Source organism: Balaenoptera physalus (assembly GCF_965194825.1).
Source record: "Balaenoptera physalus genome assembly, chromosome: 13".
Taxonomy (NCBI): Eukaryota; Metazoa; Chordata; class Mammalia; order Artiodactyla; family Balaenopteridae; genus Balaenoptera; species Balaenoptera physalus.
In genome coordinates this window covers 636,825-656,831 of record NC_138892.1, presented here as the reverse complement: position 1 = coordinate 656,831, position 20,007 = coordinate 636,825, and the positions used below count along the sequence as shown (strand labels likewise).

Here is a 20,007-nt window from a genome sequence, read left to right as displayed (position 1 = left end):
CTGTGCTCCGTGTCCTCCTCACAGGGGCTCGGGTGGCCGCGCCCTCCCAGCTCTGCCCTTCCACGTGTGTCTTCATGTCTGTCGAGGTGCTTGTGACTTTATTTTCCTTTTTGACCCAGGAGTTCTAAAGAAGTATATTTCCACGCGGTTAAGATTGTTTGGGTGACCTATATTTTACTTCTAATTTTATTAGGTTCTGACCAAGAACAAGGGCCTGTAAATTCTGCTCTTAAAAATTTGTGGCCAAATAGGTATCAGCCAGCCGGCCGCCTCCCCCAGTCCACGAGGTGTGCTCTCGCCAGGACGCAGGGGCATTTTGGCAGGGGGTGGGGTCCCAGTTCACAGACACGCCCAGCCAACCCTCCTGCCCCGGCATCTGTGCACCCAGGACGAGTCCTTACTGCTGAGCGTCCGTCTGTCCTGCTGGAACACAGGTCTGCACGAGAGCAGGGCTCCTCTGTCTCTGCTGAGCCATCACCCTGACGCCTCCCCTAATTCATAGGCCCTTCACAGACTCCTGTCGAGAAAAGGGCGTTTTGTGACGGACCTGCCATTCTCTTGTCTTCCTGCTAACGCAGGGCGACGAAGCTCGAGAGGGGCGAAGCCCGTCGTGGTTCAGCCCTGCCGAGGCCGTCCAGGTCATGCGCTACTGCTGCCTGCTGGCCAGAAGCATCTCCAGCCCGGTGTCCGCCGGCGACATCGGCGTGATCACGCCTTACCGGAAGCAGGTGTGGGTCTGCTCCAGCCAGCTCCTCTGCGCCTTCCTGCCTTCCTCGGGGGTCTGAGGCAGGAAGGTGGACACGGCGCTCTCTGCATCTGTGGGGTGGGGTGGGGGGCGGGGGCTGGGGACACATGGTGACCTCACCTCGGCGCGCGTGCGGTCTCTGGGTGTGAGAAGGCCCATCCCCTGGGTGCTGAGGGAGCCGCCTCTGGTCCCCGCCCTCCAGCCTCTTGCGCTGGCAGGAGCTGAGCTTTTGTCCAAGTACTATATGTTCCTTTTCACAATTTCAAGTTGCTTCTCCTTCACTAGCGCCCTCTGGAGATCTTCACACACCCCCGGTCTTGCTCAGCTCATCAGCTGCCCCCCCCTTCAGGACCGTCCCCCCGTCCTCTTCCTCCTGGCTTTCCTGTTGTGGCCACACAGCCTGGTTCCTGTCATAACCACTCAGGCCCCGGGGGTGGGATCCCCTGGATGGGCGCTCTCTCCCCGCCAACCCCAGGGGGCGCTCTGGCCCCGCCCCCACTCTCAGCACAGGGAGTCCTCACCTCTTGACGCAAAGCCCTGCTCCTGGGGGGTGCTGCCCCGGCCCCGTACACCCCACCTGAGATCGGGGTTTGTGCTGTGAGCAGCTTCGAGTTGATGAACCGAGACCAGGGGTTGAAAGGCCACGGGGGCTCAGTGGTTAACGTTCAGCTTACGCTGTACGATGTAAAGAATGGTCAGATGTGTGAAATTTTATCTTTGATCTCATCTCGTTCAAAGGTGGAGAAAATCAGAATTCTTTTGCGAAATGTTGATCTGATGGATGTAAAGGTTGGATCCGTGGAGGAGTTTCAAGGGCAAGAGTATCTGGCTATCATCATCTCAACTGTAGGTACCCCTGTCCCAGGGGCCCGCGCCAGGCTGGCTGCCGTGCGGGGCCTCCCGGGGGCAGGAGGGGCCTTGGGCCGTCACCTCGAGCAGTTAACTGTAGGGTGTTCTTTTTGAAAAAACAAAACGAAGAAGTACAGAAACCCAGGAAGAAGTAGTTAAATGTTGGAGAAGGAGGGCTGGGATGTGGAAGGGGCGGGATTGGCAAGGAGCCTGCGGGCCGGGAAGGGTGGCTCGGCTCTCGGAAGTCTGTTCTTCTCTTTAAAATTCCCTTTATGAACAGTGCGTGTTAACTGCAGGCAGGTTGGGGAGTTCAGGTAGGAGGAAAAGCAGCGTTGCCTCAAACCCCGCACCCGGAGGTCACCCCTTGGTGTTTGGAGTATCCCCTTGGGTGTAGACAGAACGCGGTGAGGCCTGCTCCTTGCCCACTGTCTTTCTCTTCTTTGACCACAGATGGAGTCATACTGATGTTTAACGTTTTTAAATGCTTTTATATGTTGAGTTCCTTTCCACACCGAAAAATTTTAAACACTATTTTTATCCATCTCTGTGTTTCTGAGGTGCGGTCAAATGAAGACATATTTGAAGATGATAGATATTTTTTGGGATTCTTGTCCAACTCAAAAAGATTTAATGTTGCAATCACCAGACCCAAAGCCTTGCTGATTGTGGTGGGAAATCCTCATGTTCTTGTCAGGGTGAGCTGCGGCCCAGGGCTCAGGGAGAGGGGCCCAGTGGGGCAGCGGGATGGCTGTCAGGTACAAGCCCCGCCCCTTCGTGTGTCATCAGGATCCGTGTTTCGGGGCTTTGCTGGAGTACAGCATCGCGAATGGGGTTTACACGGGATGCAACCTGCCGCCCGAGCTGCAGCCCCTGCAGAAGTGAGCACTGCCGTCTCCTGCCCCTGTGGGCCCTGCCCCTGGGCTGCGGCCACCCTCCACCCGGTCCTGGGATGACATTTGAGGTCAGCGCCTCCTTCCTTTCACAGCTTAATGAGCAAACCTCAGTGCCCCTCGTAAGACCACCCTGGGAAGAGGAGGCTGCCAGCCCCCCGCGGTGGTCCCTGAGCGCGAGCCTGAGCTGTCACGGGGAGCCCCACTCACTGGACCCCGCATTTCCAAGTCTGCTGCCATGGCCTGGTGTGCGGCCACCCCTCTCTGCCCAGCAGAGCCCCTGCTGAGAAGCGGTGGCCAGAGGCCGCGTTCCACGCCCCGAGGGAACGCCATCTGGGCTGCGGCCTGCCTAGTTTCCAGCCATGGCCACGGGCCTGGGGCCCCTGGTCTGACGTCTGCTCTCGCTGCTGTCAGCTCCGCACGCAGCCTGTGCCCACCCCTGGGCAGTCCCTGCAGCTGTCACCGAAATAAACGCTTGAGTGGGACACTTGCGTGGCCTCTGCGTCCAGTGTTGGGGGTGGCGGTCAGGCTTTCACATGGCCTCCAGGCCCTTGAGCCACGTTCACTTCACACGCCAGCTGTGTGAAGCCTGGGGGCTCTGGGGGCCTTTGCCCAGGGCTGGGCCGGCAGGGCAGGGGTGGGGGTCAGCATCCTCCCCCGCCTGCATCCTGCTGCAGCTGGGCGGGGCCTGTATCCGAGTCTTTGGAGGTCACAGGCAGGGCCACAGAGACCTTCCCGTGGGTGCTGCAGAGGTGGAGGGCGTGGCGGGAGGGACAGGGCAGACAGTGTCCGTACCAGGGGTCCCAAGGCCACCCCAGGACCCTAGCACCCCCATGACTGGCTGCCCCCACCCCTGCTCCTCAGGGCCTTGTCCCTTTGCCGACAGCTGTGAGCACTGGGAACGCCGTCTCCTGGCTCACAGGTGGGGAAGTAGAGGCCCCGGTGGCTCAGCCCGGGGCCCACTGGGGCCCCCAGGCCTGGGGTTGGGCTCTCCTAACTGCGGACACACCACAAATGGCTGCTGTGGGTCAGTTGGGGGAAGGGCTGGGTTCAGAAACAGAGCCAGTAGCTTGTCAGGACACGAGAAGGTTCTGGCCTTGGCTGCGTGCGTGGGCGGCCAGGACAGTTGCCAGGTCACTCTGAGCAGCCTCGAGCCCCACCTGGCAGAGTCTGAGTGGAAGTCAGGGTCCCGCTGAACCCCCTCGGTCTGCATCTCCTGCCCACTTGCCACCTGGCTCTGCCCCCTTGGTCTTCTCCGTGACCGGGTCCCAGTCCAGCTCACTCTGCTTTGCCATGCCACCTTCTCCAGAGCAGGGTCTTGGGGGCCGGGCCTCTGACACCAACCGGTGACAGTGGAGACCTAGAAATTCCGGGGGGGAGCCAGTGTTGGCTGAGTACACGTGGCTGGTCCCACCCTCCATCCTTGGTGGCGAGTGGCAGGATTTGGTCACCACCACGTGCCAGGGCAGGAGCTGCAGGCAGTAAGGGGCTGGGCGAGTATCCCAGTAAGGGGCAGTAAGGGGCAGTAAGGGGCTGGGCGGGCCAGGGAACATCTCAGCAGGGACCCAGAGGTGTGTCTGGGGTGGCAGTACTCAGGGCACACCTGTGTGCCAAGGGCAGGAGGGCGCTGCACAGCCTGGCTGGGCCAGAACAGGCAGGCGCCCCCATGTGACCTTTGGATGGGGATGGGGGCCGGTGCCCAAGCAGGGACCTCTGCTGCCTGTGGGCAGAAGCACACGGTGCCTGCCCGCCAAGGGTCAGAGTCTGTGGGAGGCCGAGCCACCTAGACCAGCATGGACACCCCGTGGAGCAGAGGTAAGAGGCGCCACAGGGGCTTCCCTGGTGGCGCAGTGGTTAGGCACCCGCCTGCCAATGCAGGGGACACGGGTTCGAGCCCTGGTCCAGGATGATCGCACGAGCCACGGAGCAACTAATCCCGTGCGCCACAGTTACTGAGCCTGTGATCTAGAGCCCGTGCGCCACAACTACTGAGCCCACGTGCCCCAACTACTGAAGCCTGCGTGCCTAGAGCCCGTGCTCCACAACCAGAGAAGCTACCACAATGAGAAGCCCACGCACTGCAACAAAGAGCAGCCCCCGCTCGCCACAACTAGAGAAAGCCTGCGCACAGCAACAAAGACCCAAGGCAGCCAAAAAAAAAAAAAGCGCACCGTGGGTAGGTGTGGCTGCACAGAGATCCCCTAAATGAAACTTGGAAATTGTGTGTCCCGCCCCTCGTTCGTAAGTTATCCAAGCTTTTCACTTTTTAAAACTGCTCATGCCCAGCGTGTTGTAAATGTTATCATTTTAAAGTAGAACAGTTCCAGCAGCCTTTTCAGCATCTCCGACAGATTCAAAATGCCATTGCAATTTGACGCTCGCCCTCGTCCACTTAAAAAGGACCCCAGCAAGCTGTCCTTTCACAGCTGTAAACATCATGTTTTTCCTCCTTCCCACAGAACGGCACCCCAGTGTGGAATGTGCTGGGTTGAAAGTTATGGCGTCACAGAGGGTCTGTTCTCCCGGGCACACGGTGGGCTGTGACCTGCCTCCCCACCCAGCCCTGCAGGGCTGGCTGAGAGCTCTGGCCAACGAAGGGCCAACAGAAGTGCCACAGGGCTCGAGTGGACCAGCTTACCAGCTCCACTTCCTCCGCCAGGTGCCTGGGGACCCCAGGGCGGTGGCTCCAGTCTCCAGAGTGAGGGGGCCGGTGGTGCAGAGCTCCCAGCCCACCTGCTGTCCAAGTGTGGGGTGAGATGACCCTCTGCCGTGTTGTGCCATGGCCTGTCCTATCCAGCACCCTCGGCTGCTCCCAGACAAATACCTGGAGTACATCGAGGGGGTCGTTTGTCCTAATCTGTGAGACCATGCGGCCAGACCTGGGAACAAGAACTTCCTGTGTTCTCAGAATCGTTAGGTACGTACTCGATCAACACGAGGCACAGACATGGCGAATTTTCGTAAATGAACGTCGAAGTACAATTGGAAATGCGTCAGTTAATGAGCCGCCCATCTTCAAGGGCGAACATTACTTGGGGTTCGCCCAAGTAATAAGACAGGGTTCAGCGTTAGGCTTTTTCCTATTTTTCGTCTTCATTGATATGCGAGCTGATAAAACGTCACCTAAATAGAGATGAGAATGAAGGTTTTGCTGTAGTAATGTCCCTCAACCTTCCAAAGTCCTTCCATGTGTCAAAAGCCACATGTCAGTGGATCAGCACGAGGAAGGGCAGGCTGCCCCCCTAATGCCATCCTGCCCCAGAGACAGGATTTGGGGAGAGTAGCCACCCAGTCTGGGCCGGCCGGGGGTGAGGGCCGGCGCAGCCCCTGCTGTCCACCCCTGCCCAAGGGGCAGGGAGGGCGGAGCTCGGAGCCTCTGCGGGATCAGAGCCCCTAACCAGGTGTCACCTCCCCACCCAGGCCTCTTTCTGGGATGAGGACAGCGTCGGAGGGGCTGCCGTAACATGGGGGTAGGGGTGCAGAGCCGCCAGCCCCGGCTGCGCCCTCCGTCCTGTGGGCGCCATGCGCTCGTCCTGCCAGCATCCACCGCACACCCGCTGTGCTCCAGTGGCAACTCTGCCACCTGCCAATTCTGAGAGCACACGGAGACCAGCGGTTTTTCTCCTAACCGGACTAACCAACTGAAATACACCACAGAAAGTGGCGGCTGTTTACAGCGGAGCTATTACAGGGTGTCTAGGAAGTAACCTGAAGAACCAACAAGACGTTACAGAGAAATAATGATTCTATTACAGGAGGCACAGAAGATGTAATGGAGGGACGTGCCCTGTTCACCGATGGAACAGCCTAAGGCAGCGCAGACTTCCACCTTCCCCATCCTCCAAAACGTATACGGAAAAGGAAAGGCCATGAATACCTAAGCCATTAAATAAGGGAAAAGGAGAATGGGGGGGACCTCCATTGGCATGTGGGATCACGGAAACGTGCTGCTGCAGGGGAGAGGCCAGCCCCTGACTGGAGGTGTCTGGGTTGTTGGGGATGGAAGCAGCCCGACTCCCTCAGTGAGCAGTACACAGGTAGAACGGGTGGGCGTCGCTCAGAAACACTGGTGAGTCTTCAAAAGCACAGCGACCCCCGGACTTCCCTGGCGGTCCAGTGGCTAAGAGTCCACGCTCCCAATGCAGGAGGCCCGGGTTCCATCCCTGGTGGGGAACTGGATTCCGCGTGCATGCTGCAACTAAGACCCGGCGCAGCCTAAATAAATAAATATTTTAAAAAAAAAAAAAAAGTGTGAAGCTCAGGCTTGTAGAGGACATCCCCCCTCTCTGAGGCCCCCTGGCAGGGGGTGGGAAATTAGCTCACAGCAGTGACCCAAGGCCTGCAAATATGGGTGCTTAAGACATAGTTGGATGAATTATTGAGTGAAGTTGAAACTCCAACTATGCTAAATATTTTATAAAGAGCACGTGTATATCCTATTACAGTAGGATGGGAACCTTTTATGAAAGAATAAGAAGTGAAACAGCGAGTCTGGCAGTCAATCGGCATGAAGGTGGCAGCTGGGCTCTGCGCCAGAGACCGAACCCAGGAGGGTGCGAGAGGGGTGGTGCCTGAGGGTGGGCACGGGGGTGTCGGAGTGGAGGGGGTAAGGGTCAGGAAGATGCGGGCACAGGCCGACCGGGAGAATGCCATTGACCAAGGCAACGGATGGGGTGATGGGGAGGAGGTGCAGGGCTAGAGAGGCCGCGGGACCGCGTGGAGGCGACGCGGGCTGGGGGGGGCGGGGGGAGGACACCGGGGCGACGGCTGCAGTGCAGAGGCCGTGAGGAGACGCCCCGCAGCGTCCGCCGGCCGGCCGCCCCGCGTGGCGGGTGGCAGTCCCCCGTCTGTGTCCGCAGCAGCCCGGGTGGGTGGGAGCCTCAGCGCCCACGGTGGCGGCCAGGCTTCGGTAGAGAGCGGAGAGCGGGTGCGGGAGGCGGACGAGGAACCGCTCTCCGCGGGGCGGCTCCGGGACGCGGGGCTGGAGGACGGGGGCCCAGGACGCGGCCGGCCCCGCCGCATCTCCACCGCGTGCAGCCACGCCCGCGCCTCGGGGGAGGGGAGCCCCCCCACTCGGCCTGCCCCTCCTCCCCGCCCTGAGGAAGAGGAAGAACCATTGTTCATTCATTTTTATTTAATTTAAATATTTTTTGCCAAGTCATCGCCGGCGCCGCATCTGCGTGCGGGGGGGCGGAGCCACGCCGCGCGTCGCCGCAGGTAAACAGCCCCCTCCCCGCGGCGGGACCGCAGCCGCCGCCCGCCGCTCGGGGCGGGGGGGTGCCGCCGCCGCCCCCGCCGGAAAGACGCGCCGGGGCCACGCCGGGGCTGCAGCCGAGGCGGGGGCGGCGGCCCCTGCGCCCCCCGCAGCCCGCGCCGGCCCGGGCGGCCCGACCCCTGCCCCGGGGGGCGGCGGCGGAGCGCCACCCGCCCCCAGCGCGGGCCCCGCGCCCTGGGCCCCCCGCGCCCCCCATGCACCACCTCCTGGAGCCGTCCGCGGACATGGCGACGGCGCTGCTGGCCGGCGAGAAGCTGCGCGAGCTGATCCTGCCCGGCGCGCAGGAAGACAAGGCGGGCGCCCTGGCCGCGCTGCTGCTGCAGCTCAAGCTGGAGCTGCCGTTCGATCGCGTGGTCACCATCGGCACCGTGCTCGTCCCCATCCTGCTGGTCACCCTGGTCTTCACCAAGAACTTCGCAGGTGAGGCCGGAGGCGCGCGGCGGGAGGGGCGCGTGCCCTCTCGGGCCACCCTCGCTGCGCCAGCCGCCGCGGGCCTCCCCACTGGGGCCGGCAGTGTGGGCGGTGCCCCGGGGTCTCCCCGCAGACCCTCAACACTCCCCCAACCTTGCATGTGTCGCCGGTCGCTGGGGCTGCTTCCCTGACCCCTCTCTTCCGATGTATTGAATTTACCTTCCGTTGGCTCACACCGGGCGGACCCGGCGGTCGCAGGCATCAAGGAGACGTGGGGTCTGGCGTGGAAGAGGGGCGACCAGAAGGGGGAGTGGGCAGGGTCTGAGGGAAGGAGGAGTGGCCAGGTGGGGACCAAGAAAGGAAGTTACAGGTGATGGGGACAGCGGACACCAAAGCACGGCCTCTGGGCAGGGTCCTGGGGCGGGTGGTGGGATGAAGACCCTGAGAAGTGGGCAGATTCTGGTCGGTTGGTTGGGGGGCACCGGGAGGCTGGGCAGGTCTTGGGCAGAGGCCCCCCAGGCCAGGCAGGGCCTGGAGGAGCAGCAGGCCCAGCCCCTGTGAGGCTGGTGCGGGTAGAAGAAGAAACCGGACAAGGGCAGTGACCACGGCAGCGTGGACGTGATGAGAGGTTGAAGCTCCCGTCAACAGACGTGGTCCTGAGCAGATTCAGCGCACTTGGGCAGCACCTGAGGGCCTCCTAACGAGAGGTGACCCCAGGTGAGGCAGGAAGGAGGAGGAGGAGTGGGCTCCCGGGGCCCAAGGGTCCACACGAGGCAGGTGGGTGGGCGGCTGGAGACGGGAAACGGCCCCCCACGCAGGGTCTGGCTGGCAAGCGGTCTCAGGGCCCAGATGTCCAGGGAGGCCCCTCCGCAGCCCACCAGCCCGTGGCAGAGAGGGCGACTCTCCCCTGAGGGACGTGGACAGACTTCCTTGCACAAAGGACTCACCCGTTAGGGGACCCTGTGACCTGAGGGTGGACGTTGTCCAGGCTGCCTCGTCCTCCCCCCGGGTGGGGCCACTCCCGGGGTCAGCACGCTCCCCAGGAGCCTGGGGGGGAAGTCAGGCTGTGCACAGGTGTCTCCTGGGGCAGCCTTGACAGGTTGGCACAAACGTGTGACTCCAAACACTAGAGCCTTATTGTCTCACAGTGCGGAGGTCCAAAGTCCAAAATCCAGACGTGGGCAGGCCATGCTCCGGAAGCCCCAGGGAGGGTCCCTCCTTGCCTCTCCAGTTCTGGAGGCTCCGCAGTCCTGGGCCTTCTTTGGCTTCATTGTGGCCGCATCACCTGATCTCTGCCTGCGTTTTCACACCTCCTGCTGGGTGTCTGTCTAAATTTCCCTCCTCTTATGAGGACACCGGTCATTGGATCGGGGCTCCCTTGATCCAGCGTGACTCATCTCAACTTGATCACATCTGCAAAGACTCTTTCCAAACAAGGTCACATTCACAGGTACCAGGGCTTGGGGCTAGAACATCTTTTGGGGGAACAATCCTACCACTCCAGATGCACACGGTGGGGCAGGCTCAGGACTCAGACGCCCTCAGGCGACCTCCTGGGACAGGGCCACCACCTTGATATTCTGCTGTGAACCAGCTCCCCCCACGTCGGGGGGCCTCAGCACCTCTGCATCCAGCCAGGCTGGGCTTCTGGGTCTCCCCGACTCCTTCATCTCTGCTCCTGGCGGTACCCTTGGCCTCCCTGTGCCACCTGCCCTTTCACACCCACCTGTGTGTGTCTGGGGACACGCCTGGGCCCGATGCTGGTCAGGAGGGGCCCGGTGCCTCCCTAGCGAGGGCGAGGCAGGCCTTCTGAGCCAGGGCAGGCGGGTGCCGGTCCTGCGGCCCAGCATCCCGCGACCCAAAACCCACCCGGTGGAGCGTGTCTGGCGCGCGGGGCCCAGGTCTGCCCCGTGGTAATCCTGTTCCAGGTCACAGAGCAAATAGGGGGTGGCAGTGGCTTCACGAGCTCTCCCGCTGCTGAGTGACTGAGGCCGCGCGGTCCCCTTGCACCCCCCGCGGTTCGGGGCAGTGGCGGCTGCGTCTCCTGCTCTCCTGGATCAGGGTCCGTCTACCTGGCATTCCTCACAGAGCTCAGAATCGTCCCTGGGTCCCTTCTCCAGATCTGAGGACAGTAGGGGACCACTGCAGTGGACCAAAGAGGGGCAAGAGGAAGCGAGGTCAGAAGCTCTGACCCTCAAGGGGCGCTGGAGGCCCCTCCAGCTGCATCCCCCGCCCCCAGACAGGAGCACACGCGAGCCGTCCCCTCAGCACTGGGTCACCACCCACCTTCAGGTTCCGAGCCCAGGGGTGTGGGTATGTCCTGCCACTGCTGGAAGGATCCACGTCCCATCCACTGGAGCCCGGCTCGGCTCGAGGGGACCCGGTGCTCACCCCCACCAGCCCACCCAGCACCCAGATCCTCACCTGGTGCCCTGGTGCGGGGGATGGGGGTCCGACGTGTCTGCCTGTTGGTGACACGTGGGCAAGCACATGCTGGCCGTTGGGCTCATGGTGAGGAGCCAGCCAGGCGGGGACCTCCCTGAACACCGGGGCCTGTGCGCATCCCCAGGCTGGAGGGTGGCAGGTGGCGGGAAGGCCCCCGTGGCTCCACAGACACCCCCACTGTGCAGACCCGTTCAGTGGCGGGCGGAGGGCCAGCCAGGCGCGCGGCCAAAAGAGAGGATGGCGGGGGAGCGGGGCCTTGAAGGGTTACCGGTTTCTCCAGATGTTATGTGGGCCCTGGGAAGAGGGGACCAACAGCTGCTTTTTCCTAAAATAGCCAAACACAGGCAGACCTCGTTTTGTTGTGCTTAGCAGATATTGCGTTTCTCACGATTTGAAGGTTTGTGACAACCCTGCGACGAGCAGGTCTCCTGGCGCCATTTTTCCAACAGCATTTGCTCAGTTCGTGTCTCTGTGCCACATTTTGGTAATTCTCACACTATTTCAAACTTTTTCCTTATTAATACATTTGTTACGGTGACCTGTGAGCAGTGATCTTTGATGTTACTATTGCGAAAAGATTGCGACTCGCTGAAGGCTCAGACGATGGGTGGCATTTTTTAGCAATAAAGTATTTTTAATTAAGGTATGTACATTGGTTTTTAGACATACATACAGCATGTAGACATAGACTACAGTATAGTATAAACATTATTTTTATACGCACTGGGAAAGAAAAGAATTTGTGTGACTTGCTTCATTGTGATCTTCGCTTTATTGCTGGCGTCTGGAACCAAACCCTCGACATCTCCGAGATGCCTGTAACGGGTGTGCCTCTTCTACCCCCCGTCAGGCAGGGTCTCCAAAGGAACTAGGGCGCTCGGGCTGGGAGGGGACGCTGTCGAGGGCTGGGCTTGGCCTGGGGACCGGGAGCAGCCCCGGAATTGCAGCGAATTCGGAATCGCACACACGGCTTCTTCCCCGAGGCGGCCTCGCAAGCCCTGGCTGTTGCTCTGGCTCGATGTTCTCCACGGCACCGCAGTCAGCCCTGCGCGCTCCACGACGGGGTCTCTGGGAGCGCCCGGGGCTGCGAGGACCCTGGCCCCGGTGTCCTCTCGGGGCATAGCCTGGGGTGCTCGGGTCCAGAGTCCACAGTGCCATCCTCAGGAAAGGTGTCCTGGGTGAGCTGGCTGGGTCTGCATGTCCCCGTCGGACACCCGTGCTGGCACCGCAGCGTTTGAGCGCCCGGTGCCCAGGGCCCTTGGCTCAGCGGTCGCCCCCACCCCCAACCAGAGTCCGGCCCAGCACCCAGGCCCCTGCAGCTCAAGTCAGGACATGCGGCCACAGCTCTTCCGGGCCAGGGTCACTGCACCCGTGTGTCCTGAGGCACCTGCATGACACACCCGGTCTCTGCTGGGCTGTTGGACCTGCTTTGCAGGTCAGGGAAAGACAGAGACCCTGGTGTAGAGCCTGAGGGGCCCTGGAGCTGGGCCTCTCCTGAGCCAGGGCTCATCCCTCCTCCCCTCCCAGCAGCCAGGGGGCAGTGGCAGACGTGAGAGGACGTGGGGACCCATGGGGGCCCTGCTTCCATCCACGGGTGACCCAGCTCCCCTGTGCCTGCAGCACTCACGGCCAGGGGACAGGCCCCCTCCGTGCCCCAGAGCCGCGGCACCCTCCCAGTTCCCCTGGGGCCTGGACCAGGGGCCTGGGGGTCCCGGGGACCTCTCCCCGGCGTCCTTTTCCCCCAGAGAAGAGCGTCTGCCCTTCCTTGGCCTGGAGTTGGCTGTGAGGACAAAAAGCCAGTGAATAAAATGCTATCTTCTCAACCACGAGGGGGGATCCTGTGCCTTTTCCATGTTCTCTGAGCCCAACTCACCACTAGGCCCCAAATCTGTGTCCTCGTCAGGGGCCTTGGGCTGTGGGTACCAGCATTTCCTGACCCAGCCCCATCCCTCGTGTGCCCATGGCACAGCTTCCTCATGGAGCCCCTGGCCTCGCCACCACAGCCAAGCAAAGCTCACCCGCCTGTCACTCCTGCTCCCAGGCCCTCCGTGACTCCCCAGTGCCTGCCACGTGGAGCCCCAGGTCCTGCTGCCATGGCCGTTGGACCACACCACCTGGAACGAGCTGTGGGCCCCACTCCGGCAATCCTGAGGCCCACCTCAAGCCCCCCTCAACCCTCAGGATGGTGCGGGGCTGTCCCGCTGGGGGCAATGGCTGGGGCTCTGCGTATGTATGTAAGAGGCCAGATGACCTCCGTGCGCTGGGACCAAAGGCACTTGTGGGGTCTCCGTGCCCAGATGTGTAGCCGGGGCACCAGCAGTGACCATCTGCCTCTCCCGGCCTCAAAGGCCGGGCTTAATGTGGGGCAGGCCTTGGGAGGGGCCTGCACAGACAGATAGACATAGACAAGACAGGTGCGTTGGTCCCCGCTGCTTCCTGGTGTCAAGCCTCGTGGGGTGAGGGGCTTACGCTGGAGCAGAGGGAGACTCAGCGGACCCGCCCTGGGGGCTGCGAGGGAGGGTCCAGGCTAGGGCGGGCTGGCACGTACGCTAGCTGTGGTCGGGCTGGGGGCACTGACCTCCTGTCGGTGGGACGCTGCCCTCTGGGCGGGGGGCCCGGGCTCTGCCACTGGCAAGAGGGCACACGCGCCCGGTCTGTGGTGACAAGGACTGGAGCCTGGCCTGACGGCCGAGTGGCCCGGCCTTCAGGGGCCGTGAACGGTGACGCCCTGCCCTGAGGACGGCTCCGAGCCGGCCAAGCTCTCCCCTCTGAGAAGCGTTCACCGGGAGGCCCAGCTGGAGGGCAGGGAGCGGGGGGACAGCGTCCCACGTTCTCCGTTCTCCGCTGTTGGTTTGTGCCTCTCCTCACCTGGGGGCAGACAGCTCAGTGACGACCGTTTTTCCTGCGTGACATGGCGGGCTGGGTGGTGAATCCTCCCTGTCGGATCCCCGGGGTGGCTGCCCTTCCCAGGACAGTGTCCAGGGACCCCAGGCCTGCCCTTCCCCAGGACAGTGTCCAGGGACCCCAGGCCTGCCCTTCCCAGGACAGTGTCCAGGGACCCCAGGCCTGCCCTTCCCCAGGACAGTGTCCAGGGACCCCAGGCCTGCCCTTCCCAGGACAGTGGGTCTTGGGGGGACACTCCTCAACTCTCAAGGGCAGGCAGGGCCACTTTTGTTGTTCTTTAGTTGTGCCACCGTAACTGCCTCTGGGTAGGTAGGACCTGGCCAGGATACCTCCTGCCCTTCTCAAGATGGAGCCCGGGGCAGTGCCAGGCTGGGGGCTGGTCCAGCTGTGCCACTGGAAGAGAAGCCCCGGCTGAGTGGTGTGGCCTGTGCCGCCCTCTCTGGGACTCGTCCCTGTGTGCACATGGGGACGTTATGGCACTCGGAGGGGGGCCTGAGGTTCCAAGTGCAGGTAGGCCCCCCAAGGCGGGGTGGGCACGGCTGTACCCTCCACCCCCAACCCACCTCTGTCTGTGCCACAGCTGACTGCAGTACGTGAGGGGCGGGGTACCCGGGGTGAGACCCACGCCACCACGCTGAGATGTGCAGAAGGGGACTCAGCGCGGGGCAGGCGGGAGGGGTCTGATGCCCGGCTCGCCCCCAGCCCCCTCTCCTCTCTGCCCCCAGAGGAGCCCATTTACTGCTACACGCCGCACAACTTCACCCGCGACCAGGCGCTGTACGCCCGCGGCTACTGCTGGACGGAGCTGCGGGACGCGCTGCCCGGCGTGGACGCCAGCCTGTGGCCGTCGCTGTTTGAGCACAAGCTGCTGCCCTACTCGCTGCTGGCCTTCGCGGCCATCATGTACGTGCCCGCGCTGGGCTGGGAGTTCCTGGCGTCCACGCGCCTCACCTCCGAGCTCAACTTCCTGCTGCAGGAGATCGACAACTGCTACCACCGGGCTGCTGAGGGCCGCGCGCCCAAGATCGAGAAGCAGATCCAATCCAAGGGGCCCGGCATAACGGAGCGCGAGCGGCGTGAGATCATCGAGAACGCGGAGAAGGAGAAGAGCCCCGAGCAGAACCTGTTCGAGAAGTACCTGGAGCGCCGCGGCCGCAGCAACTTCCTGGCCAAGCTCTACCTGGCGCGGCACCTGCTCATCCTGCTCCTCAGCGTGGCGCCCATCTCCTACCTGTGCACGTACTACGCCACCCAGAAGCAGAACGAGTTCACCTGCGCGCTGGGCGCGGCCCCGGGGGGCGGCCCGGCCGTGCGTGTCACCTGCAAGCTGCCGTCTGTGCAGCTGCAGCGCATCGTGGCAGGCGTGGACATCGTGCTGCTCTGCTCCATGAACCTCACCATCCTCGTCAACCTCGTCCACCTCTTCATCTTCCGCAAGAGCAACTTCATCTTCGACAAGCTGCACAAGGTGGGCATCAAGACCCGCCGGCAGTGGCGCCGCTCGCAGTTCTGCGACATCAACATCCTGGCCATGTTCTGCAACGAGAACCGCGACCACATCAAGTCGCTCAACCGGCTGGACTTCATCACCAACGAGAGCGACCTCATGTACGACAACGTGGTGCGGCAGCTGCTGGCCGCGCTTGCGCAGTCCAACCACGACGCCACGCCCACCGTGCGCGACGCGGCCGTGCAGACCGTGGACCCCAGCGCCAACCCCGCCGAGCCCGAGGGCGACGCTGAGCCGCCCGTGGTCAAGCGGCCCCGCAAGAAGATGAAGTGGATCCCCACCAGCAACCCACTGCCCCAGCCCTTCAAGGAGCCTCTGGCCATCATGCGCGTGGAGAACAGCAAGGCCGAGAAGCCCAAGCCCGTGCGCCGCAAGACGGCCACCGACACGCTGATCGCGCCGCTGCTGGACGCGGGCGCGCGCGCCGCGCACCATTACAAGGGCGGCGGGGGCGACGCGGGCCCGCCCCCCGACAAGAAGCATGCCCGCCACTTCTCCCTGGACGTGCATCCCTACATCCTGGGCACCAAGAAGGCCAAGGCCGAGGCCATGCCTGCCGCCCTGCCGGCCTCCCGGAGCCAGGAAGGGGGCTTCCTGTCCCAGGCAGAGGAGTGTGGGCTGGGCCTGACCGCGGCAACCACCACAGGTAGGGATGGGCAGGGCTGGAGGGGCGTCACAGGGGTTAAGGACTGAACCAGCCGGATGGAAGCAGGGGGTGGGCAAGGGAGCCAGCTGCCAGGGTGACGACAGGCGGGACCCTCACTCGAGGGCCCTGTGAAGCACATGGGATGAAGGGCTGGCGGGGACACACGGTAAGGTTGCTCGGCACCTGAAGAAGTTTCTGGAAACGGGCGCCACTGCTCCTGGGGCGGCCAGAGTCCCCCCAGGCCGGCCGCTGTGTGCGGGAGCTTCAGAGCTCGAGCCGGCCAGGCGGGAGGAGCGGGGAGGCAGCAGGTGGGGAGAGGGGCCTCCAGAGGCTCTGTGCTCTGGGCTGTTTGCAGATGCACCGCTCCCCGAGAAGGAGGTCCTGTTCCCAGCAGAGCCAGCCCGGGCCACGCTGCCCTCGGGGGGCCCGTTTCACGTCTGCTCGCCCTCCGCTGCCCCCGCCACGGCCCCTCTGTCGCCAGCCAGCCTGGGCAAGCCTGACCCCCTCGCCATCCTGAGCCGCAACGCCACCCACCCGCTGCTGCACATCAGCACCCTGTATGAGGCACGGGAGGAGGAGGACGGGGCCCCCCGAGCCCCCCCGGATGTGGGCAGCCTCATCCCCATCCCTCCTCCCCAGCAGATCCTCATCGCCACCTTTGAGGAGCCCAGGACAGTAGTGAGTACTGTGGAGTTCTGAGGGGACAGGGCTGCCCAGGCCATCGCAGGCCCCCCTGCATGACCGCAGTGTGCCACTGCCCCCAGCCCCCTGTGGACGCGGCCTCTGCTTCGCCCGGCACTGCCCACACCCCGGCCTCCTGTCCGCATGCCACGGGGCTCAGCGCCTCGCCTACCCGGCCCCTCAGATGGCATCGTCGGGGCGCTGGCTGGGCCAGGGGCTGGCCGTGACCCCTGTAGGGCCCGTGGCCAGAAAGGCCCAGAGCTGCCACCCCCCTCCCCTGCATCAGGCGCTCGGGCTGTGAGATGAAGATTTATTTTTTTAGTTGATTTTGTCTTGGGCCTGGGATGCTGGCCCGTGAGGGGCCGGGCGGTGGCAGGACAACTCAGGAGGGAGCTGGGGGTGGTGGCACCTCAGGGCTGCCCCCTGCAGGGACCGGGAGCCCTCGGTGGGAGGGGCCACCCTCCAGTCAAAGGTCAACGTGCACTTTCTCCTCGTATCCCGACAAACCTGTACTTTATTTTACTATGATTACTGTAACTAGCGAGTATATTTATTACCAGGAGGCTTCAGACGCATTCAAAACAAAGGATGTTGTGTGTGTGTGTGGGAGCATGCGGGCGAGAGAGCGAGGGCGCCAGCGTGCCAGTGGGTGTGTGCATTAGCGGGTAAGTGTGCGAGTGTGTGCGTGAGTGGGCACGGGGTGAGGCTGGGCGAGGGCGCCAGTGTGCCAGCGAGGGCAGGAATCCAACGCAATAACCACGTCCCCTCCAAGGCCATCAGCACCCCCCCGCCCGAGGGTCCACGACGCTTCCGTGGGAGCCCAGGGCCGGCGCTGGGCGGGGCCGTCCCTATTACCTCAGCCACGGCGACAACGTGACAGTATTAACAAGGTAGCACCGAGCATATCAATAAAGATTATTCTGATACCCCTGAGTCCTGAGTGGTCCATCCTGCCGGAGGCCTGTGGTCCAGCTGAGGCCTCCTGTGTCCAGGGCCTCCACCCAACCTGCACGGGATGGAGGTGCTGGGGGTGGGGGGTGGCAGGGCCGTGGGAGGCGCCCCGATGCCCTCCAGGTCGCCTGGGGGCCCTGCTGCATCCACAGCTGAATGAGAACACACAGTTGTCATGCGGCTGACACACTGTGGTTTCCAGCTAACGTGCGTGCATACTGGGCCACAGGGTGATTCACACAGACTCAGTGGAGATGGAGTGAGCCCCGCCCAGGAAGCCGACCCCCCCATCAGATGCTTGAGGGCAGGGGCTGCCAGGTACACTTGGGGGGAATAGCAAGAACTGGCAGGACTCAGGAGGGCTTCCTGGAAGGGGTGCCCCTAATGTGCTCTGGAGGTGTTCATGTCACGGGGATCGCGGGTGGGGGGCGGCTTTCCTCACCAGGCCCAGCATGCAGGTGGGGATGAGGCTGGTCCCGGGCGTGCACCAAGGAGTCACACACACCATAGGCCACAGCAGGAGACCCCGAGGGTCTGAAGAGAGGCTCGTTGGAGGCAGGTGGCGGGGCAGCTGGGCCAGAAACCTCTGGGGGCTAGAGCAGCTGGGGTGCGGGCCTCAATCACAAGGGGGCTCAGCCGAGATCAGGGTGGGACCACCTGCCGCACCGTGTGGAGGCCTGACTGGCCTGGCCTCCTCGAAGCCCCTCCGCAGGCCCCTCCCTGGAGCAACCCTGAGCTGGGCAGGCTGGGCTTCCCGGGATTGCGGTCGATCCATCATCCGGGGCTGCATCCCAACTTGGGTGTTTTTGTTTTTGTTTTTTATAAATTTATTTTTTTTTTGACTGCATCGGGTCTTGGTTGCTGCGTGTGGGCTTTCTCTGGTTGCGGTGCGCGGGCTTCTCATTGCGGTGGCTTCTCTTGTTGCGGAGCACGGGCTTTAGGCACGCGGGCTTCAGTAGTTGTGGCACACGGGCTCAGTAGTTGTGGCTCGCGGGCTCTATAGAGTGCAGGCTCAGTAGTTGTGGCGCACGGGCTTAGTTGCTCCGCGGTATGTGGGATCTTCCCGGACCAGGGCTCGAACCCATGTCCCCTGCACCGGCAGCGGATTCTGAACCACTGTGCCACCAGGGAAGTCCCCCAACTTGGGTTTTAGATGTAGGTTTTCATCATCACTGAGGTATGGTGAAGCCAAGAGATCAGGAGACGACTGCCACTGCAAAGACAGTTTATCACAGGTCCCAAGAGGAGGGGGCCCCAGGGCCGGTCAGGAGGCAGGGAGAGGGGACACGTGGGCAGGAGCCTTCACTGGGTTTCCGCAGGGAGAGACGCGAGGCAGGGTGAGTAGGCTCAGGACCGGCCAGCGTGAATAATCTCGGTGGGCTCCGGGCGGAGGGGCTGCCCCTAGTTGTCGGTGCCTGGCCCAGGTGATTGGGGCAGGCAGAGGGTGGCCCCGAGGACATGGAGTACCCCATGGAGGAGGGATGGTCTGGGGCTGTGGATGGCTGGTTTGCTTGTGAAACTGTTTGCTGTCTCTACGAATTGGCTGACTCTGGGAGGGGCAGTCTCTCCAGGGTCGGCAGGGCCCCAGAGGGCAAAACGGTACAATTCATAGCCCCTGTCCCCAGAAAGCACTCACCCTCACCCGAGTCAGGACACTCTCCCCAGCCCAGCATCCCAGGTCATATGGCCTGCTGCCTCTTGGGCTGGCACTCACCATTTCCACTCATCTGGGGAAGGGACCCCACAGGACCCAGGCAGGCTGACCAGGTCCTGCAGGGTGGGATGAGCCCCTGGCCCCTCGGTCCCACGTGGGCAGCCAGCTCCGTGGTGGTGGTGAGCCGGGCACTGGGGCCAAGGTGACCCTGCAGGGGTAGGGGCTGCTTTGCCCACCCAGGAGCCCAATTCCCACTCACCTCAGGCAGCAGCGTTTGCCACGGGCCCCCTGGCAATCCCTGAGCGGGGCTGGAGCCCAGACCGGCTCCCCACCCCTGCCCATGCACACTCAGGGGCTCCGCTCAGAGTGGAGACAGCCCCAGAGACCCGCGGGGCACGCTGCCTGGCCGTGCGCTGAGTCCACGGAGGCCACAGAAGTTCCTCATGCACATGCGTCCAGGCGGGGCTAAGGCACACCGGCCACTGAGCGCCCCCCCGCCCCCGGTCTCTGTCTTCGGCGGGACTGCTGTGCCCAGCCCTGCCCCCTGAGCCAAGGTCTGGCAGGACATTTCAGACCAGTCTCCTCCAGCGGCCTGTTCCTTGGTGTGTGAACTGACCCATTGCCCTGGGGAACAGAAGGGAGTCAGCGTCCCGCAGAAGCAGACCTCTTCCTGCATGTGCCAGGGATGCCACCTTGCCCGGAGGGGGCAGAGGGCGCACCGTGGGCATCAGCATTCCTTTGACACACCCTCCACACCTGCCTCCTTGCTCCTTCCCTCCAGCCCCGGGCAGGGCAAGTAGAGGTGCCTTCCCTCTCCCAAGAGGAGGGGCTGTGGGAGAAGCTCAGACCCACCCCAGACAGCCAGGCCTGGAACCCAGGCCTCTCTCCATCACACAGCCCAGCGTGGGCATCTCAGCCAGACTGGCTCTAGGCCGTGGGGCTGGTGCCTCGAGGGGACAACAGTGCCCTCACTCCAGCTCTCCTGTGTGGGTGGCCAAGGTGGGGGGCGGGCAGAAGCGATCTGTGCCAGCACGAAGGAGATGAAC

General features: G+C 63.1%; 2 protein-coding genes across 6 annotated transcripts in view; both read left to right on the top strand.

Annotated features, from left to right (window-relative positions):
- MOV10L1 (Mov10 like RNA helicase 1) overlaps positions 1 to 2,975 on the top strand; it is a 32,803-nt gene extending 29,828 nt beyond the window's left edge. For 3 of the 5 annotated variants that reach the window (XM_082421587.1, XM_082421586.1, XM_082421590.1), the window contains 4 exons: positions 579 to 728; positions 1,484 to 1,591; positions 2,152 to 2,472; positions 2,580 to 2,975. In XM_082421587.1, coding sequence (XP_082277713.1) covers positions 579 to 728; positions 1,484 to 1,591; positions 2,152 to 2,472; positions 2,580 to 2,771 — 771 coding nt within the window. In that variant the 3' untranslated portion in view covers positions 2,772 to 2,975. Of the gene's footprint in view, positions 1 to 578; positions 729 to 1,483; positions 1,592 to 2,151; positions 2,473 to 2,579 lie in introns of those variants that run through there. The other 2 variants (XM_082421588.1, XM_082421589.1) reach the window with 2 other exon arrangements.
- A 4,780-nt stretch (positions 2,976 to 7,755) lies between these two features.
- Positions 7,756 to 17,282, top strand: PANX2 (pannexin 2). The gene is made up of 3 exons (XM_082420481.1): positions 7,756 to 8,179; positions 14,245 to 15,675; positions 16,031 to 17,282. Exons 1-3 carry the CDS (start codon positions 7,954 to 7,956, stop codon positions 16,372 to 16,374), a joined length of 2,001 nt encoding a protein of 666 aa, XP_082276607.1. The 5' UTR covers positions 7,756 to 7,953; the 3' UTR covers positions 16,375 to 17,282.
- Positions 17,283 to 20,007: the final 2,725 nt, after the last annotated feature.